The sequence below is a fragment of the Mus caroli genome, chromosome 9 (assembly GCF_900094665.2).
Source record: "Mus caroli chromosome 9, CAROLI_EIJ_v1.1, whole genome shotgun sequence".
NCBI lineage: Eukaryota > Metazoa > Chordata > Mammalia > Rodentia > Muridae > Mus > Mus caroli.
Window position 1 is genome coordinate 17,817,240 of NC_034578.1, and position 27,089 is coordinate 17,844,328.

General features: G+C 53.2%; 2 protein-coding genes across 3 annotated transcripts in view; one reads left to right on the forward strand and one right to left on the reverse strand.

The window, feature by feature from the left end:
* Dock6 (dedicator of cytokinesis 6) overlaps positions 1–27,089 on the reverse strand; it is a 52,961-nt gene that overhangs the window by 10,591 nt on the left and 15,281 nt on the right. Inside the window, exons 15-40 of the mRNA XM_029481497.1 lie at positions 23,137–23,254; positions 22,978–23,048; positions 22,666–22,804; positions 22,466–22,567; positions 21,524–21,610; positions 21,104–21,335; positions 20,725–20,886; positions 19,885–20,048; positions 19,145–19,249; positions 15,535–15,627; positions 15,185–15,280; positions 14,155–14,295; positions 11,306–11,419; positions 11,034–11,204; positions 10,098–10,237; positions 9,839–10,008; positions 7,473–7,633; positions 6,943–7,125; positions 5,989–6,115; positions 5,576–5,660; positions 4,451–4,547; positions 4,208–4,342; positions 3,174–3,326; positions 2,748–2,906; positions 1,528–1,628; positions 980–1,031 (exon numbers count right to left, since the gene is read on the reverse strand). Coding sequence (XP_029337357.1) covers positions 980–1,031; positions 1,528–1,628; positions 2,748–2,906; positions 3,174–3,326; positions 4,208–4,342; positions 4,451–4,547; positions 5,576–5,660; positions 5,989–6,115; positions 6,943–7,125; positions 7,473–7,633; positions 9,839–10,008; positions 10,098–10,237; positions 11,034–11,204; positions 11,306–11,419; positions 14,155–14,295; positions 15,185–15,280; positions 15,535–15,627; positions 19,145–19,249; positions 19,885–20,048; positions 20,725–20,886; positions 21,104–21,335; positions 21,524–21,610; positions 22,466–22,567; positions 22,666–22,804; positions 22,978–23,048; positions 23,137–23,254 — 3,358 coding nt within the window. The remainder of the gene's footprint in view (positions 1–979; positions 1,032–1,527; positions 1,629–2,747; positions 2,907–3,173; positions 3,327–4,207; positions 4,343–4,450; positions 4,548–5,575; positions 5,661–5,988; positions 6,116–6,942; positions 7,126–7,472; positions 7,634–9,838; positions 10,009–10,097; positions 10,238–11,033; positions 11,205–11,305; positions 11,420–14,154; positions 14,296–15,184; positions 15,281–15,534; positions 15,628–19,144; positions 19,250–19,884; positions 20,049–20,724; positions 20,887–21,103; positions 21,336–21,523; positions 21,611–22,465; positions 22,568–22,665; positions 22,805–22,977; positions 23,049–23,136; positions 23,255–27,089) is intronic.
* On the forward strand, positions 24,873–26,964 carry Angptl8 (angiopoietin like 8). 2 transcript variants are annotated; one of them, XM_021171295.2, is made up of 4 exons: positions 24,873–25,456; positions 25,560–25,721; positions 26,461–26,570; positions 26,678–26,964. In XM_021171295.2, the coding sequence occupies exons 1-4, from the start codon at positions 25,160–25,162 to the stop codon at positions 26,703–26,705; spliced, it is 597 nt and encodes a 198-aa protein (XP_021026954.1). In that variant the 5' UTR covers positions 24,873–25,159; the 3' UTR covers positions 26,706–26,964. The 2 variants fall into 2 exon arrangements, with proteins under 2 accessions (XP_021026954.1, XP_021026953.1); XM_021171294.2 differs by having other exon boundaries at positions 25,127–25,456; positions 26,643–26,964.

Consider the following 27,089-nt stretch of genomic DNA (forward strand, 5'->3'; position numbering starts at 1 on the left):
TTCTCTGTGTAGCCCTGGCTGTCCTGGAACTCACTCTGTAGACCAGGCTGGCCTCGAACTCAGAAATCCGCCTGCCTCTGCCTCCCGAGTGCTGGGCTTAAAGGTGTGTGCCACCACGTCCCGCTTGCTTCTCCCTCTTGAGGGCTGGGATTACGGGTGTGTGGCACATGCCCAGTTTATGTGGTGCTGGGATGAATCTCTTTACGTTTTCCTTGCCGTCGTTGTTTTCTGAGGCAGGGGTCATGTAGCCACCTGCCCGGCTTAGTTCTTTTTGTCAACTTGGCACAAGGTACAGTCATCTGGGAAGAACCTTAAGATGTGTTCATAAGATCGGCTTGAAGGCAAGTCTGTGGGGTGCAGCCCACTGTGGGTGATGACACCCCTGGGCAGGTGGTCCTGGGCTGTATGAGAAAACTAACTGAGCAAGCCAGTAGGCAGTGTTCCTCCCTGGCCACTGCTCTGGCTCCTGCCTTGACCTCCTACCCTGACTTCGTGCCTCTGTGACATGTGATTGGGACGTATGCGCCAAATAAACCTTTTCTCCCCAGATTGCGTCTGGTCAGTGTCCTTCACAGCAATAGAGCCAGCCTGGTACTGCACACCTTTAGTCCCAGCACTCGGGAGGCAGAGGCAGGCTGATCTCTGAGTTCAAGGCCAGCCTGGTCTACAGAGTGAATTCCAGAACATCAGGGCTTCACTGAGAAACCCTGTCTGTACAATCAAAATCAAATCAAAACAAAACATCAAACAAAAAACTAGAACCCTGTCTAACTCCCCATGTAGCCACGAATGACCTCAGCCTCTCCTGCTCCTGCACTACCCACGACAGCTCCAGCACTGCCGGAGATGAACCCGGGCCACGTATGTGCTGAGCAGACAGTCTATCAACGGTATCATAGTCATGCCCACTACTTAATTTTCTTCACTTTCACTTACTGTGGGACCCAGTCTCTTCCTGCTGGCTGCCTAGCTTCCTCACCATGAGGTGAGTGGCTTCAGGGGGCCACAAGCTCTTGCCGCAGGGTGGAGCCCTCTCACAGGCCCAAAGAAGCTACGGTCGAACTGCTACAGATCAAACCTCCAGAACCGTGGGCTTGAATAACCCAGGCCCTCCCTTTTTTTTTTTTTTTTTTTTTTGCGCTTTTTTTTTTTTTTTTTTTTTTTTTTTTTTGCGCTTTTGTTTTACACTTGTTTTATTTTCTATGTATGGATAATATATATGTGGAGAGGAGGGCACATATGTTCTGTATCATGCATGCATGGTGGCTTGAGGACAACCTGAGGGAATTGGCTCTCTCCTTCCACCATGTGTGCCCTGGGGCTTGAACTCAGGTCATCATCGCTGGTGGCAGGTATCTTTACTGAGCAGACTTGCTGGTCTAAACTGCTGCCTTTGACCGCCCTCCCTGGCTCCTCTGCCTCTGGCCTGGTGACCCCCCTCCTCAAGCACCCCCTTGACATCCCCCTGCCCCCTTGGCTCCCTGACCGCCCCCACTCCTCTACCCCCAGCCTGACTCCTGCCCTCACCTGTACATGAGGTCCATGAGCATCTCGGGGTCCTCCTGGTGTTCCTTCATCTTCACCGTGTCTGTCAGGATCATGTGCAGGTTGAACATGAGGTCCTGGACCTGGAGCACAGGGAAGTCCAGGGTCATCAAGGGCAACGGGGTCAGGGTTAGATGGGAGAGAGGGGCTGGGGAGATGGCTCAGTGGGCAAAGTGCTTCCCATGCAAGCACAATGACCTAAGTTGGATCCCCAGCACCCAAGTAAAGAGCCAAGCATGGTGAGGCTTGGCTACAATCCTAGTGTTGGGGGGCAGGGGCAGAGTGGGCACCATTGAGCAGTGTGACTAGCTGAACCAGCAAGCTCCAGGTTCGGTGAGACCCATCCATCTCTAACAGAAGGTGGAACTGTGCATGATGGTGCATGCTTTAACCCCAGCACTCGGGAGGCAGGGAAGCCCATCTGTGTGAGCCCAAGGCTAGCCTGATCTATATAGTAAGATCCAAGACAGCCAGAGGTACACAGTGAGATCCATCTGAAAAAAAGCCACCCCCCCAGTGCCACAACAAAATAGGTGGAGAGAGACTCAGGAAGATCCCCCTGTTGACCTCTGCCCTCCACATCCATGTACATACAAGTATGCATGCACAGGCACCGTGTGTGTTAGGGCGAGAACAACAGCACAGGCTCGGTGTGCACATGAGTACACCATGCAGTCCCAACCCTGGGGAGGCAGAGCCAGGATCACCGCGAGTCAGAAGTCATCCTAGGCCACAGAACGAGCTCCAGCTCAGCCTTGGCTAAGACGGAGACATCCACAAGAAGACAGAAGTTGGAGGCCTCAGATTCCAGTTACCTCAGAACACAGAAGGCAGGGGCAGGAGAGTCACAGGTTTAAGGCCAGCCTCAGCTACATAATAAGATCTAGGCCTCCTTGACTGGGGGAGGGGGAGGGAAAGAGAGAAAAGGAGGAAGAAAACTTATCTCAAACACACACACACACACACACACACACACACACACACACGCAATAAGGCTTGTTTTCGTGTATCATTCATAAAACCTCAGCACTCAGGTAACAGAGGCAGGAAGATTGCTGTGAGTCTGAGGCCAACCTGGCCTATAGTGTGAGACCTTGTCTCATAATACCAAAGTTGTGAATATAAATACCAAGAAACAGACAGGCATACAGACAAGCCCAAAGGACATGAAGGCACACCCACTTGTCCACCAAAGGCGTCACCTGCTCAGCAAAGGTGCTGTCCTTCAGCCCTATGTCCTCCTCTGCGTACGTCAGGATGGTCTTGAGGGACTTTCTCAAATGCTCTTCACTAAAGTTCTGAGTGGTCCCCACAAGGGACGACAGAGACATGGTCACCAGCATCTTCACACGGGCAAAGTTCTGATGGAACAGGGAGGCAGCATTGCCCTGAGAGCTCAGGGCCCAGGCTCCCCACACCAGGATCCTTTAAACCTGCTGACCTGTCCGCTGCCATGGCTTCCTCTCCCCATCCACCTGTCCACGCACACTTCCCACTTCCTGACCCCTCTTCCGGGCCTATTATACTGGGTGAAACTTGCCTATCGCCCCGGGTCCTGTAGCAATGTTCTGCCCCGCTCCCAAAGCTGGAGCCCTGGATGAGCCCTGTGGAGACCATGCCCCCCATACATGGCCAATCTCGAAGTTCTGGCGCATAAGCAGGTAGAGCGAGGCGCTGGCATGCGTGCGGATGGTGCTGATGCGGCTGCCACAGTGTCGCAGAAGCCTCAGGCACAGGTCAGCACAAAGCTCCGTGTCTTCCTCGAAAAGCAGCTCCGGAAACTGTCCCAGGACCCAGAGAGATGCTGTTCAGTGCTCCTAGGTGGGTCTAGGAGCTCCCAGATGGAGCTGGGCAGGGCAAGCGCCCACTCTGATTGTAGCCAATGATACAATTTGGGTCTTTGTTCTGACCCTGTCAAGAGACTTGGCAATTTTGACCCACTGTCTATAGTTCCATTTTAATTAATTTTTTATTTGTTAGTGTGAATGTGTGTGTGCATATGTGTGTACGTGAGTGTGTGAGTGTGTGTGTTTGTGTGTCAGTGTGTGTGCATGGGAGTTAACATTGGGTGTCTTCCTTGAGAGTTGTCACCTTGTGTTTGTAGGCCACCACCTGTGTCTGTGGAGGTCAGAGGACAACTTTTGAGAATAAGTTCTCTCCTACTGTGGCTTCCAGATCTGACTGTCAGACTTTCATTGCAAGTGCCTTTACCTGCTGTGCTACCATGGTGGCCCATCTCATCTTGGTTTTTGAGACAGGGTCTTTTATGTAGCTCAGGCTGATTTTATACTCCCTGTAGAACCAAGAATGTCCCTGAACTCCTAATTCTATCTCCCAAAGCCAGGATCACTATTTATATTTTTGCTAGAGTTTTCTTTCTTTTCTTTTCTGTTTTGTTTTTGGTGGTTGTTATTTTGCAACAGTATCTTAGGAAGTCTGGGCTGGCCTTAGACTTGCTATATAGCCATGGATGACCTGACTCTTGCCTCCACTTCCCAAGTCTGGGACGACAGGTGTGAGCCATCATGCCATGCTCACGTCTCAGTTCATAACTGCAGTTGTGGTGTTCCTGTGTCATGAACCTGTCCAGCACATAGTAGGTGCTCAATAAATGAGCCAACGTCATCTCTGTGAAGCATGGCTGTAGTTTAGGAGTGCTCACCTTGGAGACCAGGGACCGCTGGGTGGCCAGGCCGTGCTGCAGGAACAGGGCACTCTGGGCGCTCCCAAGACTGTAGAGGACGACTTTCAGCACGGCACTCAGGATGCTCTCACGGGCCTCGGACAGCATCACTGTCTTCATGGGTTAGAAATCCATGCGTTAAGAGACATGGGTGGCATGGGGTCAGAGATCCTAGGCCCCACGAGGGAGGAGAGGTCGGGACAGACACTGGACAAGCCCTACCTGCACGACGATCTCCAGCATGTCCAGAACCACCAGGCTGGCCTCTGTCGCCAGGTTTCCGTCCACCAGAGCTTCATGTTCCATTTCATCCTTGGTCCTGCAAGGCAGGGGAGAGCTTGTGATGTCACTGAGTCAGATCAATGGCACAGAGGAATGAATGCTCTCCCACCCGCAGCTGTCCCTGGGGGGAGAAGCTCTCTGGAAACTGCTCTAAATCAAGGAATTCCTTGCCCACATGTCATGGTCAGAGTGTGTTTCCAAAGGATCTTATGTTGGAGGGCTGGTCCTCAGCTTAAAGAAATTAAGAGATGGAGGTAGGGACAATATGGCTCAGTGGTAGAGCCCTCCCTCCCTCCCTCCCTGCCCAGAGAGGGGCCTGAAGCATAGCTCAGTGGTAGAATACTGACTTAATACTGGTGAGATCTGTGGTATGATATCCCTAGGCCCATTTAAAGAGATTTAAAAAAAAAAAAAAAAAAGAGGTAGGGACTAGTTAGATATTCTTGAGTCTTTGGGTATTAGGAGTCTGCCCTAGGAAAGGATTGAGGTAGATTTCATAGGACAACTTCCTTTCTTTTGTTCTTTTTCTTCCTTTTTTTCTTCCTTCCTTCCCCCCCCCCCCTTTTTTTTTTTTTTTTTTTTTTTTTGAGCTAGGTTCTTACTGTGTAGCTATGCCTGTCCTTGAACTCACTACTTGCACTGGGATTACAGGTCTGCACCACCACCACCCTGTGAGAAAAACCCCTGTTTGTTCAAAGTGGCCTGCCTCACTGTGGTGGTTTGAATAGGAATGGCCCCCATAGACTCCTGTGTGTGAGTGCTTGTAGGGAGTGGCACCATTCGGAAGTGTGGCCTTGCTGGAGAAAGTGTGTCACTGTGGGGGTGGGCTTTGAGGTCTCCTGTGTCTCATCTTCGATGGCACCATGGCTGCCCGCATGCTGCCATGCTTCCCACCGTGATGATAATGGACTGAACCTCTAAAACCAAGCCAGACCCAACTAACTGTCTTCCTTTATGAGCACTGCCTTGGTCATGGTGTCTCTTCACAGCATAGAAACCCTGACTGAGACCCTCTGGCAGCTCCTCATGGCAACGAGTGACAGACTCATCTACTATTCAACCTACTTGTCCACACGGTCTGAGGTCTGTCTCCAGTGTGTGGCACTCTTACGCCAGCGAACATTCTCTTGGTTTCCAAATGGACTTCTCTCTGCCACACACAAATGTACGTACATAGGCGGAGACAGAAAACCATATGTAAGCATAAGGAAACACATCCAGGCAGGAAGATTCCAATGTCGGGTTAAGCAGAGCGGGACTAAGTAAAGACAGACTTGCCCAGCAGACCACCGCTAGACACAAACGGCCTGTGCCTGTGTGGACTGTGATGGGATCACACACATCCGTGAATAGGACAGTGAGATAGGAACTTTTCTCTCCTAGAGCTGGCCTTGAACTGATTTCCTGCTTCCATTTCCCAAGCACTGGGTGGGATTGCAGGTGTGTACCACCACAGCGGTTCTCCACTGTCGTCTCACCCCGACTCCGCCGCACCATCTCCTGCCGTGCCCCAATGGTGCCCAGGATGGCCTCCTCCAGCCGGGCTTTCATGTCCAGAGACTTCTTGAACGTGAGGCTGTTGATCCGCTCAAAGGCTTTCTTCCCCTGGGAAAGGAGAGGCCTGCGTGACGTGACCCCTCCCCTGCTCAGGCAATTCCGTCTCCAGGGCCTTTTGCCAGAAGCTCGGCTCAGTCTTTCCAAAATCTCACCACCTCTCAATTCTCTCCCTCTCTTCCCTCCTTCCTTCCTCCCTTCCTTCTTTCCTCCTCCTTAACATACTTCCTCCAGTGCCCACAAAGCCGAAACCGACTCTACCAGACCCCTGCAGCCTGCCTTTCTTTGTTCCTTCCTTATCTCTCCAACGTCCTCATTTATTTAAAAAGATTATTTATTATTATATGCAAGTACACTGTAGCTGTCTTCAGACACACCAGAAGAGGCCATCAGATCCCATTACAGATGGTTGTGAGCCACCATGCGGTTGCTGGAATTTGAACTCTGGAAGAGCAGTCAGTGCTCTTAACCACTGAGCCATCTCTCCGGCCCCAACTTCCTCATTTTTAAGGCAGAGCCTCAAAGAGTCCAGGCTTTTCTTGAACTCCTGCTCATGCCCCTGCACCCAAGTGCTAGGGACAACAGGCTTATGTGGCCTCCCCCCGCCCTTCTACCCTTCTCATTCTCATCCACACTGGGGATGGCTGGACCTCATACATGCTAGCCTAACACTCTACAGCTGAGGCTGTCTCCAGGGCAACATTCTGGTGAGGTCATGTGACACCTTCCTGGAGAGCTGAGGACACAGTCCATCCTTCAGCCTCAGTTCACAGAAGCCCACACACAGATAGTCTGCCCTTCCCGCCAGGCTCCTGCTGCACGGGGCTCTGGGAGAATGCTGAGCTCACCCCACCTCAGGCTCATCCGCCCAGTCACACCTTGTACTCGAAGGCAGCCAGACAGAGGTAGAGTAGGTCAAGGAGTCGCCCCAGCTGGGGCAGGGCCAGGTCAGCAGCCCAGCGCTGCAGGAGCGCCGGCTCTGCATTCTTCAAGACCCACAGGACACACACGAGCAAGGTCCGGCTGGATTCAGCAGAGAGAGGACAGCCTGAGCGAGCTGCCTGGGTGCAGAGAGGGAACAGACTCGGTTTCTATTTTCCTTGCAGAAGGTGAATGGTGCCCAACTGTATCTCATGGCATGAGTTCCTTTCTCTTTTGTTTTGTTTGGGACACCGGCTGGCGTCAAACTCATGACATCGTCTGAAGATGACTTTAAACTTCAGAGCCTCCCACCTCCATCTTCCCAGTCCTGAGATCACATGTGTGCACCATCCCAAGTGCTGCTGGGGAAGGAACCCAGAACTTCGTGCATGCGAGGCAAGCTCTCTAGCAACCGAGCCCCAGCCTTCCCTCCCAGCGACATGGGCTTCGTTTCAAAGGTATCTATGGGGATGAGCCTCAGGCTTACTGTTGAAGGTCCCTGGGAAATGCTGGTGCGAGAGCCAGGAGCCAGGGGACCCCCAGCGATGGCCATGGCCACAGATGGGTTGATGGTGCTTCCGATGTCCCCTTCACCTTCTGTGTCTGAGTCCAGCATGGAAGCCAGTCTTGACCGCTGCCCTGAGCCCTCTGCAGGCAGAATAGATGAAAGGAGACATTGGTAAGCACCTCAATTTAGGCAGGAGCAATGGCACATACTTTCTTTCCAGCCCTCAGGAAGCAGAGGCAAGTGGATTTCTGAGTTCGAGGCCAGCCTGGTCTACAGAGTGAGTTCCGGGACAGCCAGGACTACACAGAGAAACCTTGTCTCGAAAAACACCACCACCAAAATCTTCCAGTGAAGGCTTGGGAGTGTGTCTCAGCCTCCTGAATGCTGGTTATGTGTGTGCCGTGACACATCTGGCTGCCCCAGACAGACAGAAGAGGGACTGAACCTAAGTGAAATTCTAGCCACACCCTGCTTGGCACAGTTCCAGCCTGACTGAGGAGATGGAGATGTCCATCTGCCTGGACCCTAACAGGAGCCCCCTCCTGGGAGGGGCAGCACCACTGCAGCCATGGTTCTATTAGATACATACAGCAAAGAAGACACAATGTTACAAGACACGAGAAGACAAAGACATTCCAAGTACACACAGAAGAATGAATGTCTGTTAGTGAGCACTGACTTCACAATAAAAACCAAAGGACAAAGCCAGGCGTGGTGGCGCACACTTTTGATCCCAGCACTTGGGAGGCAGAGGCAGGCAGATTTCTGAGTTCAAGGCCAGCCTGGTCTACAAAGTGAGTTCCAGGACAGCCAGGGCTACACAGAGAAACCCTGTCTCGAAAAATAAAAACAAAACAAAACAAAAAAAACCCAAAGGACAAAAATGGGTCAAACATGAAGAATTTTAAAATAAAACCAGAGTGCCAGAGAGCCGACTCAGCAGAAAGACGGCGCTGCTCAGCCAGATGACGGCGTTCGGATCTCCAGGACCCACATGGTGGAAGGAGAGAACTGACTCAGTCCTACAAGTCTTCCTCTGGCTTCCACATGTCCACGTATACGTCTATACCCATACACAGAAAGTGAACAAGTAGCTTTTAAATTAAAAGCAGGGAGCTGGAAAGACGGCTCAGAGGTGAAGAGCACAGGCGGCCACCGCCTAGCATGGCTGCACACACCTTTAATCCCAGCAGGGGTAGGCAGACCTCTGAATTCGAGATTTGGTGTAAATAGCAAGTTCTGGGATAGCCAGGACTACATAGAGGACTCTATCTCAAAAAAATCAAAGTAAATAAAGACGAGAGCACTGGCTGCTCTTCCTAAGGACTTGGGTTCAATCTCCAGCACCTACATGGTGATTCACAATCATTCCAGGGATCTGACATCCTCCGGCCTCTGAGGGCACAGGGCAGCACAAGGGGCATGTGTGTACATGCAGGCTCAACAGTCACACTCATGAAATAATATAAGAAAGACAAAAACAAAATAAATAAAGTGGGAATTATGAAAAAATTAAATCAAATTGGACATTTTACAAGTTAAGTTCTAGCCAGAGAAGGTGCAGACAGGAGAGCCAGAGCCACTCTGACTGAAGAGGCTCCGCCTCAGTGGAGAGTGATCAAGGCTGACTCCTGCCAACAGTCTTGGGACTTCACATGCAGTGTGCATGTGTACATACTCATGTGCATGCTCACATGTGTGTGCAGACACACCCACCTGTGTGCATACAACACTCACATGTACTAATGTGCACACATACACACACACACACATACGCATTCACATGTGTGCATACACACACAAAACAGAAGATGAAGAAACCAAGAACCAAATAGACCAACAGACTGTTAACCAGAAGAGGCACGGAGAACAGAAAGCATGGGAAAACAGCAGACATGTTATACAAAGAAACTCGCTAACATACGTCACTGAAGTCCAGGGAGAAAGGGAAGGAGGCAGGAAAACACTTAGAGGATCAGAGCTGAGAATTCCTCTACACTAACGAAAGGCCTGAATCTACAGGTCCTGCCACATAAGCGATCCCCTAGACTGTTCCCCAGGGCACAGGCCCCAGTTTTCTCGTCTGCTGTTTCCCACTGAGCCCTTGCCTTCCCCTCAGAGAGTAGCACAACACATGTCATCAGGAGGCCTCTGGACATGGGCTGCCATCATCACGAGTTCTCCACATGCCTGCTTCTCTATCAGAATGGATACCAGCACGGTTCCACTTTCCCAGAGAGACTGGCCTGATGTAGACACTGTGGTGAGTCTGGCCCAAGCTGCTCAGCCTGAGGCTGGCCACACACCCCACAATCATGAAACCCCATCGTCCCCAGCCCTCTAACCGGCAAAGCCATGCAGCTGTGGCAGTGTGTCCCTTGCAAGGGAGAGGAGGGGCAGGTACAGCTCGGCCACCTTGGCCTTCACGGTAGCTTCTGCGTAGCGGGAGTCAACATCGTGGCTGCACAGCAGGCTGTGCACGGCACTAATAGCCTTCTTGTGCAAAAGGGATGCCCTGTGGAATGACGAGGTGTTCATCACGGTGCAGACATGGCTCCTGGCCCCTGCCACTGTCCCTGGGCCGAGCCCTAGCCCCATGCTCACCCCTCAGCTTCCGGATCCAGGGCCAGGGCCAGCTCTGTCAGCAGTAGTCCAGACAAGAAGTGCTGCTGCCTGAAGGGCCCGCTCAGCTCGAACATGCTGGTCACCTTCGGGTCGGGGGCCTGGCTGGAGAAGGTGGAGCTCTGCAGACGGTAGAGTGGATGCCCAGGTCAAGGGTCAGAGGTGAAAGCTCACCACCATGGCTACCATGGAGATAACTGAAGTTAGTTAGCATCAAGAGCTGGAGGTGGCTGGTTGGGGTGGGAAGAGACACAGATCCAAAATCCAGCTATTTCCCATTTTCCTCTCCAAAAAGTGTCTCAGAAAGGGCCAGCAAGAGGGCTCAGCATGGCGTCATCACGATATTATTCTGCTCACTTATTGTGTGTTGACAATGTCAGTGCAACAGTACTGACGGTGGGCATAGGGTTAACAGTCAGAGGTGAGGCGCTGGAGAGATGAGATGGCTCAGCAGCTGAGCGCACTGGCTGCTCTTTCAGAGGACCTGGGTTCATTTCCCAGTATCCACGTGGTGGTTACAACCATCTGTAACGCCAGTTTGAGGGGATCCAGCGCCCTCTCTGGCCTCCACTGGTACCAGGCACATATGTGATGCAAGTCATTCACATAAAATAAAAGTTAATAAATCTTCAAAGGTCAGAGGTGAGAGGTCAGGTCGGAGGGCGTGGAGTCAGAATGCAAAGGGAAGAGAAGCAGCAGATTGAGTGCAAGTCTAGGAACTGCATTTGGGGACCAAAGGGGGTCATTTTTCCTAGGGAATCTCTGAGAAGTCATGGGTGAAGACTCAAGAGGTGAAAAGTCAAAGGTCAAGGGTCGGTCAGGGTAGCAGCCCACAAGGAACAGAACAGAGGTGGAGATAACAGGTGGAAGGTGTATTAGTCTAGGTGAAAGGAGGGGGGTGGGGGAAGGCCCACCTACCTGGGAGGTAGTGGAGGACACCGAGGGGGACGGGGATGCTGGGGGCGACAGGGGGCAACAGGGGAGGTTAAGGGTCACATAGTGCTCGTGGCTACACAGGATGCGGGTGAAGTCCATTCGTAGTGTGAGTAGTGCAGTTGGGTTGGGGGCAGACTGGAGCCGAGTGGCCACCTGCAAGGGAGGCAATGACCAACGCTGGCATCACTGTGCCCACACGCTCCACAGGTCCCATGACATGCCATCCACCACACCCCCTCACCATGCACACATACCTGCTTGTAGTGAGCGCGTACCAGGCTGAAAATGTAGCCTCGGTCTGCTATGGACAGGAGGTCACTGAGGAAGAAGGCCAGGCTAGCGTTGAGGCGTTCAGCTAGCTTCATGTCCTGGGGACACAGGGACCTGTCAGTCCACATTCACAGTGTCCAGCCTGGCTCACCAAGCCACCTGTGCACGACTTCCTTACACCCTGGCTCTGTGGCCCAGGTCCTCCCCCCTGACTTCATCCTCCCCCTCCACCTGCTCATAAGACTTGTATTTCACAGGGTCTCACTGTGTAGCCTTAGCTGTCCTAGAACTCACTGTGTACACCAGGGTGATTTCAAACTCAGAGATCTGACTCTGCCTCCGCAGGGCTAGGATCAAAGGCCTGCGCCACTATTCCAAACCCAGCCCCACAATATGTTTTTCTTTCTTCTCCCACCCACAGTTGAGTAACTCACCCTCTACATCCAGACTTCAGAGCTCAACAGAATATATTTCCCAGGCTGCCTTGCAGCTGAGGGCTAGTTGACCATATTCTGACCAATGAAATTAGAGAGAAGGTGAAAAGCCCTCTTTCATTGTTCGAAACCCCTGGTATCTGGGAGAGCCTGGGCCAAACTCTGGAAGCCCCACAGTCCACTTGTGTGCACAGTAACACTTCGGTTCTGTTTAAATGCGTATCATGTCTTCCAGCAGACTCATGTGCGACTGCTACACAATCGCCAATCCTTTAATGAGCATCTATTGAGCACCTACTGTGTGCCAAAGCTCTGAAGAAAACACATTGTCCTGGCTGCTTGTCTAAGAGTCTTAGGAGAGACAAGTGGTAAGCTTACACTACAGAGATGGCCCAGGCTATCCTTAGACTTGTGGTTATCTTGTCTCAATCTCCCAAGTGCAGGGGTCACAGGCGTGCACCCCCACACCTGGCTGGAGCTGCCCTGAGTATGGAGCCAGACACGGTTGGTGCTCATCACATGCCAACGGAATGAAAAAAAGTGCAGTGCCTATATCACCAGTGACACTAATGTCAGTGCTTGGGACTACTCCAAGGACAGCAAGACTGGGACCTCTGGACCAGCAGGGAGATCGATGGGCTTGTGTAACCTGGGCAGGCGTTTCCAAATCTGAAATGTTCCTAGCAAATCTCCAAGTGACATTTCTCTTTAAAGACCAGGAGAGTTGCTGGGTGGTGGTGGCGAATGCCTTTAATCCCAACACTCAGGAGGCGGGGTGGGGGTGGAGAGAGACAGGGGCAGATGGAATGAGGCCAGCCTGGTCTACAGAGCAAGCTCTAGGACAGCCAGGGCTACACAGAGAAATCCTGTGGTGGTTTGGGTCAGGGAATCAGGTACTTCCTGCTCTCCCAGAGGATCTGAGTTTGATTCTCAGCACCCACAAGGTAGCTCACAACCATTTGTAACTCTACCTCTAGGGGATCAGACGCCTCCTTCTGACCTTCAAGGGCACACTGCACATGGTGCTCAGGCCAAACACCCATTCGTTCTCTCATTCATACACACACACACACACACACACACCAAACACCCATTCATTCTCTCATTCATACACACACACACACACACACCAAACACCCATTCATTCTCTCATTCATACACACACACACACACACACATATATGTTAAGAAAAAAAAAAGAAGCAGCAGCCAGGTGGTGGTGGCGCATGCCTTTAATTCAGGCACTCAGGAGGCAGACACAGGTAATTCTCTAAGTTCAAGGGTAGCCTGGTCTACAGAGCAAGACAGCAAGGGTTACACAGAGACACCCTGTCTCAAAAAAAAAAAAAAAAAAAAAAAAAAAAAAAAAAAAAAAAAAAAAAAAAAGGAAGAAATTAGGAGAGTCATCTCTGCAGGGCCGGGGCAGAGCAGTGAAGTGGGTGTTTCCGTCTGAGGGAAAGTTACTCTCTGGCCCACAAAAAGCCCCACAGAAGAGGGTGACTAGGATTCGAATCCTTTGCTTCTTCCTTCCCCATGGTACGGTACCAGGGTAAGCCATTCTATCACTCTCTGCCTCAGTTTCCCTCTCAGTAAAGCGGAGATAACATTAATACTTCGTGAATGACTGGTGAGATTTAATGATCCAGCTGGAAGTACACAGCAGGCGATCAATAAATGCTTCCCTACGAATACTCTGACCATGACTGCTGCTTGCCCAATCCCTGTGGGGACTGGAATCGGTGATCCTAGAGCTTCAATCATCATCAGGGGTCAGAAATGCAACATCTATTTATTTATTTATTTATTTTTAAAGATTTATTTATTATTATATGTAAGTACACTGTAGCTGTCTTCGGATGCACCGGAAGAGGGCGTCAGATCTCATTACGGGTGGTTGTGAGCCACCATGTGGTTGCTGGGATTTGAACTCAGGACCTTCGGGAGAGCAGTCAGTGCTCTTACCCACTGAGCCATCTCGCCAGCCCGCAACATCTATTTATTATGTTCCTACTGTATACTAGTACTATGCTAAGGGCCGAGGATGTGTCCCACACCCTCAGGGTCCTCGACAACTTTTATCCCCCCCCCACCCCCCATTGTTCCACTTCAGCCATGGGCACGCTTGCTTGCTGCCCAGCTGTGAATCTGCCTCAGGGCCTTTGTGGCCATTCCTCCTGCCTGCCACTCCCGGGCCCCACCCATTTCACCTTTCAGTTCTCCCTCTAAAACTGCCTTGGGAAGGCAAGAACTTGACCTGTTTTATTTATGGCTGTGTCTCTACATCCAGCCATGGCCATGTAAACCATAGGTGCTCAAGAAAGAGACCAGGGATGAACAGACCCACGCGGCACACTGCATCCCTGACCACACTGCATCCTTGGCTCCGAGTCCCTCCTCACCTTATGGACTCGAGTGATGACTTCCAGGCCCACGGAAGCCACCAGGGCGGCGATGTCGTCCAGGAAGCGCCCAGGGAAGCGCAGCTTGCGGGGAGTGTCCAGTCGCTGGCCCAGGAGCAGGTGGAGCTCCATGCTTTTTACCTGGGAGTGAGGCAAGTGGGCAGGGCTGTCATATGGGCGGTGCTTGAGAGTGTGGGAGGAGCTTAGGACACACTGATGGGGCTTGAGGGAAACTGGGTGTGAAGGGTGGGGGACAGGCAAGGAAGGGGGGCATGGGCGGCCCTGAGCTAAGCAGTTGTAGCTGAAGGGTTATCTGGATTTGACAGAAAGGGCATAACTTTAGCATCAAGAACGGTGGGCTTAAGGGGTCCTGACCCAACGGGTGCAGCCTGAGGGCTGTGGGCGGGGCTCCGTGGGGAGCAGCAGTGGGAGGGGCGTGAGCAGGTGGGGCCATGGGGGAGTCTTATGACCCAGAGCTTTGTGGGTATGTGAAGTGGCCAAGGCCCACTCCTTGTCTTGAGACAAGTCTCACTGAGGCTGGCTGGGCAGTGAGCACCCTGTGCTCGACACCTCACAAGGGCTGGGATTACAGGCTGCATCAGGTCCAGCCCTTTCCCTTTTACCTGTGTGCTGGAGACCTCACTATGGTCTTCATGTGTGTGTAGCAACTGGGTTGAACCTTCTCCCCAGCCCTGGGGGCTCAGTTTTGAGAAATTCTGGGCTCTGTCTTGGAGGACTATGGGGAATGGGCTGGTGGGGACAGGGCCAACAGGCACTGGGGACGAGGCCATGCAGGCACACCTGAAGGAATGTGGGGCTCTGCAGCCTGACCTCTCAGTGCCTGGTGTCTCTTGGAGGAGGGAGGCCCATCTCTGGGGTGAGGAGTCCTCTCTAGAGAGGGGGGTTCACTGTCACGGTACCCTCCTTCTCTCCTCTCGCACAGAAGAGCCTCAAGGCCATTTCTTAGGGTTCCCAATGCAGTTTCGAGGCACCTTTCCTCAAGGGTCTCCCGGGATGGGGAAGTCCTCACCATAAGCTGGAAGAAGAACCAGGCATGCTGTAGGACTAGCTCACGCACCGCACTGCCGCTCACCACCCACTGCAGAGCCAGCTCCTCGTGCAGCAGCTGTGGGTAAGACCAGGGTCACCGGGAGCCACGAGTCACCCCGCCCACACACCCCTCAGGAAGGCATCACTGGGGGTCAGGGGGGATGCAGCCCAAAGCCTGGCTGGGGGTCAGAGCAGGAGGAGGCCATGCAGGGTGGGATGAGGGTTGATCCAGTCCCTGCTGGGCTCTGGATGTGGGGAGAAAGCGCTGGACCCCTTTCCTCTGGGGCAGTGGGGCAGACATCAGATCAGCCACCCTGCTGTCCCCTCTACCTTCTGCACAGTGTGTCTCGGCTGAGGGGCTGGCAGGGCCGAGGATGAGGCCTCGAGGTAAGAGGAGGCCCGGCTAGAGTTGCGGTCGATGGCCTAGGCAGGATGGGATGGGAGAGCATGGAATGGAGGAGAGAGTTAGTGATGCAGATGGGCACGGAGGAGGAACATGGATGGATGGAGGATCAGTCCACGTAGGCACGGGACAGAGCGATGGGTCTGGACCAGTATGAACATAGGAGGAAGCTGTTATGCTTTGAATACATCTCGTTCATGGATTAGAGATTTTTTGTTTTTTTTTTTTTTTTTTTTTTTTTTTTTTTTTTTTTGAGACAGAGTCTCATGTAGCCCAGGCTGGCCATGTTGATGGCATTTGGTGGTGGGGCCTTTGTAGGAGACTAGCATTAGGTGAGGTATGAGGGTGGGACCTCTGTGGTACCATTAATGGCCTTAGAAGAAGAGGAAGAGAAAGGCAAGCAAGGTGGGACACACCTGTAATCCTCCAAGGACACTCCACATCAAGGGAGATCTTGTGTCACAATAAAGCAAAGAGAAAGAAGGGAGGAAAGGAAGGAAGAGAGGGAGGCAGAGGAAGAGGGAGGGGGAGAAGAGGGGCCTGAGTTAGCTAACTGCCTGTCACCATGGCCATCCATCATAATACAGCAAGAAAGGCCTGGGGCTGTCCCTTACCCTCCAGAGCCATGAGTTAAAGTTATTATTCTATGGCCCTGCCGGCAATGAGGGCAGATGGTAAGAGACTCGGGTCTCTGTGAAGGGATGTGTGGATGGACAGCGGTTGCTGAGGGGGACATAGGGTGGTGCAGATGAGCTACAGAAGCTGTTGTTGAAAAAGGAGGGACCTGGACATGGTGGGGTCCGCCTGTCACCTCGGAGGCAGGAAGAGTGTGGTTTCCAGGCCACCATGGGCGACATAGCAAGACTTTGTCTCAAAGCACAACAACCAAGCAAAACAAACAATGAAAATAAGGGTCTAGCGGACAGCACTTGCCTTCCTGTGTGCAAGGCCCTGGGTTCCCTGGGGCGTCTCCGAGGGGAGATGAGGAGGTGCAGGTGGGAGAGACAGAGTCGAGACTAACAGTGAAGATGGTGATGTCATGGCGTGAGTGCAGAAGGTACAGCGGAGCAGGGGTGGGGTTGGCTGTGGCCAAAAGTCAGGGCACCACTGCAGACAGGGAAGGCATGGCGAGTGGAGCACAGATGAGCTCGAGTTAAATGGAGGGCTGAACCACAGGTAGAGTGTGCGAACATGGAGGAGGCACGTACAGACAGCAGACACACACGGAAGGAAGGGAAGACAGCGAAGATGGTATGTGCTAAGCACCCTGGACAACAGACCTGGCCTCCTGCTCCAGCCTTACTCAGACCTCACAGGGCCTTACTATTCCCATCTGTGAAATGGATACAGGGGTAGCCCAAGCTTCATGCCCCTTGCCTGGCTTCCTGGGCAGAAGAGACTCAATGGTGGAGCTGGCTTAGCCAGGGGCACTCAAGTGCCCTGCAGACTCCCGGGCCCAGCTTACACTGGCTACTCAGCATGTCAGAGCCTGGGCACACACTTTAAAGACCACTTCCTACCAGGGACACCACCTTGCTTCTACCTTATCACCTCCTCCTGGCTCTCCAAGTCCTAACTGACCCTTCAGGAAATGGAGGGCAACCCTGATTAAGATAAGCTAGGAGTTGGAGCCACGGCTCTGTCTGTGGTGAAGGGCACTGGGTGCTCCTGCAGAGGACCTGGGTTCAATTCCCACCATCTACATGGTGACTTAAACTGTCTGTACCTCCAGTTCCAAGGGATCTAATGCTCTCTTCTGACTTTAGAGGGCACCAGGCAAGTGCAGCATAGATACACACGCAGGTGAAACACCCATACACAAAATAAATCTAACATAAAAACTTAAATGCTGGGATTAGCTGGACCCAGGTCTGAGCTGGTAGAGCATCTGCCTAGCTTCCTCAGAGTCCTGGGTTCCATCGCCAGCCCAGTGTGGACTAAACCACAAAGGCTAAGCATGTGGCTTGCCACTGAACTTCATGCCTATCATTTTTCTTTTATAGCCAAGGATGACTTTGAACTGCCGATCCTCTCCCTCCACCTCCAAAGGCTAAGTTTACAGGCGCACACGACCATGCTTGCTTTATGTGGGACTAGGGGTGGAACCCAGGCCTGTGTGCGTGCAGGCCAGCGTTCTACTTGGCAAGCTCCAGCTCCAGTCTGCTCACTTGATCAGGAATGTGCACTGCAGCTCGGGAATTCTTCTTCCTAAGGAGGCCTCACTGCGACGCTGCCCTGTGCCCAGGCTTCAGACCCTGCTGCTGAGCACTTTACTGAGAGTCTTTTTCTTTGCTTTGTTTTGCCGAGACAAGATACGAAGTAGCCCAGGATGACCTTGAACTCCTGCCTCATGTCCCAAGTGTTGAGATTACAGGCAGGCAGCTGAGAATTGAGTGTACTACCTAACATCATCTTAGAAACGGAGAGATTCAGGGGCAGCCAGTCACCTGGGGCCCAGGCCTACAGCAGCCAAAGCCCCTCCCCATACCAGAGCCCTGGAAAGGGGCAAAGTTGGGGAACTCCATGTATGTAAACAGGTGGGGAGCTTCAGGGGTCCAGGGCTATATCACCCTTCTAAGGGTTCTGTGCGCCAAGGGAATGGTTAGAAGTCCTCTAAAACAGAGATGGGTTAGAGTGGAGAACAGCCATGCAGGGCAGTGAGTTATAGGTAGGTAGATTTGTATATGATTTATATCCAATTATATACCAGCCCAGTGTCTTCTGTCTCTGTCAGGCAAGGGTCTATGGTTTTTCTTCTTACTGTTTTTTGTTTAAGACAGGGTCTCACTGTGAAGCCCTGGATGACCTCCAACTCACCAGGTAGACCAGGCTTGCCTTAAATTCAGGACTCTGCCTGCTTCTGCCTCCCAAGTGCTGGGATTAAAGGTGTGTCCCACCACACCTGGCTTTGCTTCTTAATCTTAATTTTACTTCTTTTTTTGTTGTTGTTGTTGTTTTGTTTTTGAGAAAGGGTTTCTCTGTATAGCCCTGGCTGTCCTGGAACTCACTTTGTAGACCAGGCTGGCGTCGAACTCAGAAATTTGCCTGCCTCTGCGCTACCACGCCAGGCTCTTAATTTTACTTCTTCTTTTTTTTTTTTTTTTTTTTTTTTTTTTTTTTNACAGGGTTTCTCTGTATAGTCCTGGCTGTCCTGGAACTCACTTTGTAGACCAGGCTGGCCTCGAACTCAGAAATTCACCTGCCTCTGCCTCCTGAGTGCTGGGATTAAAGGCGTGCGCCACCATGCCCGGCTTAATTTTACTTCTTGATGGTGCTGGGTATAGAACCCAGAACCTCATGCCTGCAGTAGAAGAACTCTGCCACTCAGCCCAACCTCCAACCGTGTAGGAGCCTGTGTGGCAGCCCAAGGCTGGCCCCAGACACCTCTGACACAGACCTCCACAGCCTCAGATAGTCATGTGGGGTCCCTTGCTGTCCCTCAGGCAGCCCACAGGGATTAGTTCACTGCAGCCAAGAAGGTGGGAAGAACTCATGCAAAGGCGGTGACACACACGTCGAGGCGGGTAGTGAGAGCACCTGTCTGGGATCAGCCCCACAGTATGGGGGCACCCGCCGCAGCACAGCCTTGCTGCCTCCCGGAGCATAAGCAGAATTCACCCAGGAGTGTGAGCGATCGACACCCTGAAGATACAGAGAGAAGGGATGACGTCCTGGGCCAAGCACAGGAAAGGAGGTACGGGAGACCAAGTGTGGACACTGCCCCAAAGCATATTTGTGCCCTGCACATACCTGTGCAAGTGCGGTGTGCTTATGTTGTATATAACTGCCTGGGCTGCACATGCGTTTAAGCCTATGTAGATCTATGCGTGGAGAGCATGTACGTATGTATTCATATATGTATGTGCACATGAGGCCTGTCGTATGCACTTCTCTGTGCATACATGTGTATATGTGCATGGGGTATATGTGCATGTGCAGTGTGTGCATTCATCAATGTAGATGTACACATAAACTAAACGTGTATATGCATCTGTGTATATCTGTGCAAGGGACATGTACACATACCTCCATATTAGCGTGCACAGGCCCCATGTGTACGTGCACACCTGCTGAACCATGCACATTATACTCTGTTGCCCCATCCCGCCATTCTCCAGTCAACAGTGCACAACACCTGACCAGCCCTGCAGCTATGAGAGCCTCAGGCTGGCCCGCAGTTGGGTCACGACCTTCTTCTGAGCAGTGACTTCCGGGTGGTCCTTCCTCCATCAGCACTGAGCCTGCATCCAGGCCTGGGGGGCTGGGGCTTGCCCTACCTTGCTGGCTAGGATGCGGGACACCTCATCATCCACAGAGCCAGGGACCACGGCCAGGTCAGGGTTGCTGCTGCTGATACTCTTAGACCGTGCCAGGTACAGGCTGGCGGGGCGACCGGAGCCTCGGGCCAATGTGGCAGCCTGCACAGTTGCAGGAGGGGCTTCTGCAGAGAGAGGGAACCTGTTAGCTCAACACCAAAGGGCAGCCCTGGGGGGAATTACTCTCCTCCCGAGTTTCCAGGTCCTCACTGTAAAATGGAGTGGGACATGGCTCCTGCTCCCCGCGACTTGGGGCAGACAGAAGACACTGGAGCAGGGCCTGGGGTCTGTGTTCACAGCTGTCATCTATTATGTACAAACGGGGACAGCTAACTGTCTTCTCTTCCATGCTGGGGATGAAACCAAGGTCCTGGGCCGGCTAAACATGTTAGCTACCAGGAGCTTCACCCCTGCCCGAGTCCCTCCCCCCCTCTTTCGCTCTGTTCTCTTTGTGGCCCTGGTGCTGGGATTTAAACCCAGTGCCTCAGGCAATGCCACTGAGGCAGCCACAATCTAGTGACTGTTCACTGTGTAGGAGAGCTTTCTAAGAGCACTGTCATATGTAGCCCTCTGTCCTCATGAGTTGAACACGGATGTCACCACGAGGCAAAAACCGTCACCTTGAGAGGAACACTGCCATCACCAAATGCTGCTGTCACCAGTCGTTACCAGGTGAACATGGATATCACCATGAGGCGAATGCCGCCATCACCGTGAGGCGAACTTTCACATACACCATTCTCTATTCCTCTGTGCTTTTCTCACATTTCCTGCGGCCCAGCGTTCTCCATCAGCACTCACCTCCTGGCAGGCTGAGGTCGCCACCAGGGAGGCGAAAGGCGTAGTGGACATAGGAGGCCAGCAGTGGGCAGTGGCCACGGGAATCTTGGACGGCCTCCAGGTTCCGGTGCACAAGGCTGGCTACATGAGCCATAGCTTCAAAGGCCCCTCGACCCAGGTTCACTGTCGGACAGAACAAAGGTCAATTTCCACAGCCCAAGGCCTCTCAGGTCCCCATTCATTTTCCAGAGGAGGGACGGGAACGTAAGGGCTCACATGTCCATCTAGGATCTTAAAGGACCTGTACTGGGGTCACCGTCATGTGGGGAAACTGAGGCCCGAGAAACAATGAACCATGGGAAGAAACTCCGGGTTGGGGAAAGAGACTGAAGTGACTCACCCATCTGGCCACAAATGATGGGTGGCCGCACAACCAAGCGGACAAGCTTGTCTAGCACGAGGTGGGAAAAGGCTACTAGGGGCTCTGGGCTGGCAAGGCGCAAGGCTGCCAGGCTGGCTCGCAACTCCTGCTCCATAGTGCCTTCGCTCAGCACTGTCTCCTTGAGCCGGAACGGAAAGATCCCTTCCTCTAGAACATGTACCAACGTGAAGAACTTATCCAAGTGGGGGTCCTGAGCAGAGAGAGGGCAGAATGGAGTGTCCCCTCCCCTAGTCGGCAGTCTGGGTCAGATGGACTAAGTCAGGTCCAGTGGCTGGAGGCCAGGCCTTTCCCCGCCAGCTGCAAGTAAGCCTTGCTCAATCCCAGGGTGAGCGGGAGGGGAGTGGGCCAGGGAGCCTGGGATCCCATCCCATCCTGTACCTGAGGGTGCACGGACGACACGGCGGTGAGCTCCACACTGAACACGCCTTTGTGGCCGTCCACCCAGCGCATGCCAGGCAGCGCTACCTGTGGGGTGGGAGGAAGAGGTGGGGTGGGCACAGGCTGACCCTCCCCCATGCATCAGGCCACCAGGCCAGGCCGTGGCACTAGCCATTGCGACACCATGGCCAGGAGAGGAGCCTGGGAGCCCTGAGGGAGCAGCAGGGTACCCTGCCCCTGAGTCCATTCCCAGGGGATGAAGGGAGAACCCTAGGGGTGGGATGGAGACCCGCAGGAGATGGGGTATGTTCACAGAGCAAACACTAACTGGAAAAGGCAGTGGCATAGGAATAGCATTCATGGAACCGCAGGCTTGCTCATCAGCTGGTAGAAGGGGAGAGGGATGATGGCAGCCTTGTAATGGGGGTGAGTACAGGGGACAAAATGGCAGTAGGAGAGCCAGGCATGGTGGTGCACACCTGACATGCCAACACTCGGGGGACAGGCAAGGACCAGGGGATCAGGGTCAGCCTTGACTACACTGAATTCCAGGCCTGCCTGGGCTATGAGTGACCTTGTCAAGATGTTCCAGTGTATAAAAGCTTACGGCTGAGTCTAAGCTGGGACTCGCATGGCAGGCAGAGAGGACTGACTCCACAAATCCATCCTATGATTCCCACACATGAGGCCCACACCAAAATAGCAACAACAACAAAAATAAAATAAAATAAAATAAAATCACAAAGGGAAGGAACAAAGAGTCTGGGGACCACGTCGGGAGGCAGTGTAAGAGGAGAGGGATGACAGAGTATGGAGAGATGCATGGGATGCAGTGGCCTGCCACAGGCATCCTTGCTGGGGTGGCATTGAGGGGAGGCAGGCAGGGGGGCTGCTGAGGCCCAGCGGGCAGTGAAGGCATCGGTTGTGGGTACAAGCACGTACATCTGGGGTCAGGACTGAGTAGCTGGGTGGAGGCTGGTCCACGGACACGGGCAGGCAGAAGGGACCAGTCCTCAGGCGGCCATGTTGTAACAGAGGGATCCACTGGGAAGCAAGGAATGAATGAGGGTCAGGAGTGGCTGCAGACCTGGGTGGCGGGGGGAGGGGGGGCAGAGAGGAAGCTCTGGGTAACCGTGGCTCACAGTGAAGCCCACAGGCGTCTCCAAGGCTGTTCCTGGCCGGGGCTGGCAGCTGACATGGTAGAAGGTAAAAAAGAGGTGATGGTTCTCGGTCACGCAGGCAGGAAGTCGTAGCTTGAATTCCTCGTAGAATTCAGGAGACCTGGTAAGACAAGGCCAGGGGCCGGGGCCAGCTAGCAAGTGACTCCCTGCCTCTACTTACCTCATCTGCATACTGAAACTTAAGCCTCTGCTCTTCCTGCTCCATGTATACCCTCCCTACACTCGGCCACCCGACCCCCTCAGCCCATGTTTCCGGCCCCCAGCCCTGCATACTTGTTATGATAGACCACTGGTGTGAAGGCCTCTCGGGTGAATTCGCTGCAGCTAGATTTCCCAAAGATGACCTGTGGGAGTGGGGACATGAGGGACCCACTGGGGAAAACCTATCCCTGCTCCATCCCCGTTCCTCCAGGGCAAGGTCACTGTACTGACCGGCAAGGCCTGGCTCTGGTCTTCGCCGGCCATGTACTGGATCCGCACAGCCAGGTTGCGCACAGAGCCCTGGCGACTGCTGAAATTGAGGCTGTGTGGGTACACAAAGAGCAGGTTCCTGGAAAAGGAGGGGTGGAGGGATGGAGGACCCTTTAGAGGGCTGGGGACACAGTCATGGGAGAGACGGACATGAAGCACATGCATGGAAAACAGGGTGGGCTGTGACCCCAGGTGACACAAACAGTCATGGGTAGGTGGGACCTCTGTATGCACACATCTAGATTCAGGGAGGTACAAGGCCAGGCACAGATGGGTGCTAAGAGTCAGAGGTTTTTTGTTTTGTTTTGTTTTTCTAATTCAAGGTCATCCTGTTCTACATAGCAAGTTCTAGGCCAGCCAAAGCTATATAGGGAAATCTTCTCTCAGCAAAACCAAAATAACTAATATCCGAGACAGGGTCTCATCTTGCTCAGGGCAGATCTGAGTTTGCTATTTAGCCTAGAAGGACTTTAAGGTCTTGATTTCCTGTCTCCACCTCCAGAGTGCTGGGGTGACAGGCATATCGGGTACTGGGGGTGGAGCCCAGGGCTTTGTGCACACTAGGCAAGTACTCTACCAACTGAGTCCTGGCTCCAGCCCCCGAGGGCCTGAGGTCTGGAAAAGTGGCTCAGCAGTTAAGGGTACGCACTGCTCTTTGAGAGGATCCAAGTTCAGTTCACAGCACCCCCTTCAGTCAGCTCCAGGGGGACCTGAGGCCTCTGGCCTCTTTGGACATCTCTGTTCAACCCTGCCCCCCAAACAATAAATAAATAATTAAAACCATAAAATAAACCTTTACCAAAGGTGGTCTCACTAGTAGCCAGGTGGCAGACTGGCCTCCCGCAGCCCACACTACCACCTTATTGGCCCACTGGAGTTATATATAGGGTCTGCCTTTCAGATACAGAGAGAACCAGAACCTGGGGCCGGAGTCCTGGTCTTGCCTCTCTTCTCCCCAGCTGTCCGTGCACAAGCCCCAACCCTGTAGGCCCCCTCAAGCTGTGTGATGGAGGCATCTGGCCTCCTAGCTCAGCCTCTGAAGCACAGTAGCAACAACCAGTAACAGCGAGTCTCCACACAGAACTCCTGTGACTCTGGGTGTCAAGCTCACCGCGAATGACGAACTCCACGGCCATTTTCTGTGGTGCTAGCGATGGAATGCTGAGTGCCCCGAAAGCCTTCTACCTCTGAGCTTCACCTCAGCTCTTGTTTTCTTGCAATAAGAGAGGATCTAGTTCTGTAGCCCAGGCTGGCCTTGAACTCATGTTCCTCCTACCGCAGCCTCAGAGTGTAACGTTCTATTTGCAAGGGAAGCAATGGCTGTTCTTTTGAGTGCGCAAAGTGGATGTTCAACAAATGCTTAGTATTACTTGTGGGACCCCTAGGTAGGGAAAATGGGGTGCAGTACTTGCCCTGTGTGTTCTAAGAAGTTAAATCGAAGTTAGCAGGGATCATAGACCATGCAGGGAGTCAGGCTCCATGATCTCAGAAGGAGGCTGTCATGTCACTTTTTCGCCCCTCCTCCACAGCTATCGGCCACACCCAGTGACCCCTGCATTAGTTGTCTGCAGGAAGGAGACAAGGCTGCAGCCCCTGGATGGCCCTTTGGGTGGCCCAGCAATACTGGGCCTGCTGTGTTGGATGTGAAGGGAGCCATGGTTCATGGAGGCCACATCTGCACTTAGATGGGAAACTGAGGCTCAAGGCAATGCTATGCTCATACAGACACTGGCGCTGAGAGCTCCAGCTCTCAGGTCTGAGCTCACCCACTACCTCCAACCCCCACACACAGCTGGCCCTGAGTTCTAGCAGCGTGATATCAGCATGGCCTGCTTAGCCATCAGTCTGATGCAATGGCTGAGCCTCCGCCAGGCCCTTGTGCAACCATGGCCAGTTAACCATTGACCAGGGGGGTCAATGGCAGCCTGTGGAAATAAAAGGCGGCCACAGCGGCCCGGGAACCACACCCACAAAACTGTCAGCCATGGCTGTGCTTGCTCTCTGTCTCCTGTGGGCCTTAGCATCAGCAGTGCGACCTGCTCCGGTGGCCCCTCTGGGTGGTCCAGAGCCAGCTCAATATGAAGAGCTAACCCTGCTCTTTCACGGGGCCCTGCAGCTAGGCCAGGCCCTCAATGGTGTGTACAGAGCCACAGAGGCTCGCCTGACAGAAGCTGGGCACAGCCTGGGCCTCTATGACCGAGCACTAGAATTCCTGGGGACAGAGGTCAGGCAGGGCCAGGATGCCACACAGGAGCTTCGCACCAGCCTGTCAGAGATTCAGGTGAGCACTGGAGCTGGGGTGTTGGTGGCAGGTAAGAGTCTGAGGAAATGGTAAGCCCAGAACAGAGGAAACATACCCTGATGCCACACCATCTCTTGAGCAGGTGGAAGAGGACGCTTTACACCTTCGAGCTGAAGCCACAGCCCGATCACTGGGGGAAGTGGCCCGGGCCCAGCAGGCTCTGCGGGACACTGTACGGAGACTACAAGTGCAGCTGAGAGGCGCCTGGCTCGGTCAAGCCCACCAAGAATTTGAGACCTTAAAGGTAAGGAACTCCCAGGTCTGAGAGGGGTACAGCCTGCTCCTCAGAAAGAAGCCACCACTGAATCCTGGGCTAGAGGACCCTCCAGCTGTATATGGGGTTCCAGCCTCAGTGACCTTCTGGAAGTGACCTTTGCTAAAGGGCAAGAAGCAGGCACAGCTGTGCTCCCGTGTGGTTCTAGAACTCCAGAGGCAGGGGCAGGAGAAATAGAAGGTTAAAGGCAGCCTTGGCTACAAAGTTAGGCCAGCTGACTACATGGTGATACCTTGTCTCAAAGAGAACAAGAGAAAGAACAATCCTAGCACTGGGAATAAAGGTGTGTGTGTGTGTGGGTGTGTGTGTGTATAGTCCAAGGTGATTTCTGGCTAGGTAGACAACCGGGTCAAGCTTGGGGTACATGAGGCCCTGTCTCAAAATACATAAATGAATGAATGAGTAAGGGACTGACAAGGTAGTTAGTTCAGCAGGTAAAGGCTGCCAAGCCCATGACCTGAGATGGATTCCCAGGACCCACACAGTCCTGGTGCTATGTATCAAGAACCCAATCAATATTGTTTGATGTGCATCTACAAACTATACAGAGCAAGTCCCATCTTAGCTACACTTTACAAACAGGGAAACTGAGGCCAGAGGGTCTTGGACATTTGCTGGGCCCTATGGATTGTAACAGAGAAACTTGCAGTGGTCAGGAGATGGGAGGTGACCCAGACCTCCCAGCTAAGGTATATATACTACCCCACAGGCTCGAGCCGATAAGCAGAGCCACCTCTTATGGGCTCTCACTGGCCACGTGCAGCGACAGCAGCGGGAGATGGCAGAGCAGCAACAGTGGCTGCGACAGATCCAGCAGAGGTGAGCCTGGTGGGATTACTCTGGGGTAGCAGTGGAAGTTGCCTAGGTCCACTGAAGGGCACCTCCCCACAGCACTGGCCTTGACGGGGCTCTACCTGCCTCCCTAGACTCCACACGGCAGCCCTCCCAGCCTGAGACTACCTGGATGCCACCGAGGATCAGTTGTGCTACAAGGAACACTGAAGCGCTCCACCAGGCCCATGAGCAGGGCTGACAGAGCCGGCGGCCCATCAGCTGGACCTGGCCAGTGCACCCCGCTTCCTGGCAGAGCGGAGACAGAAGCAAGCAGGCGGGATGGAAGGCAGAAGACGAGCCCTGTGGAGGAGGGCTGGAAAAAGACACGAGCCCCCTTATGCCCACACACCCCACAATAAAACAGAACAGAGGCAATCTATGAACAGTGTCCACATCTGTTTCTGCAAGCATGGGGCATCCTGGACGGGGGCTTAGTGGACCTCACTTGCCCAGCACGCACAGTCCTGGGTTTCAACTACAGAACCACAGCCACGGACGTAGCAT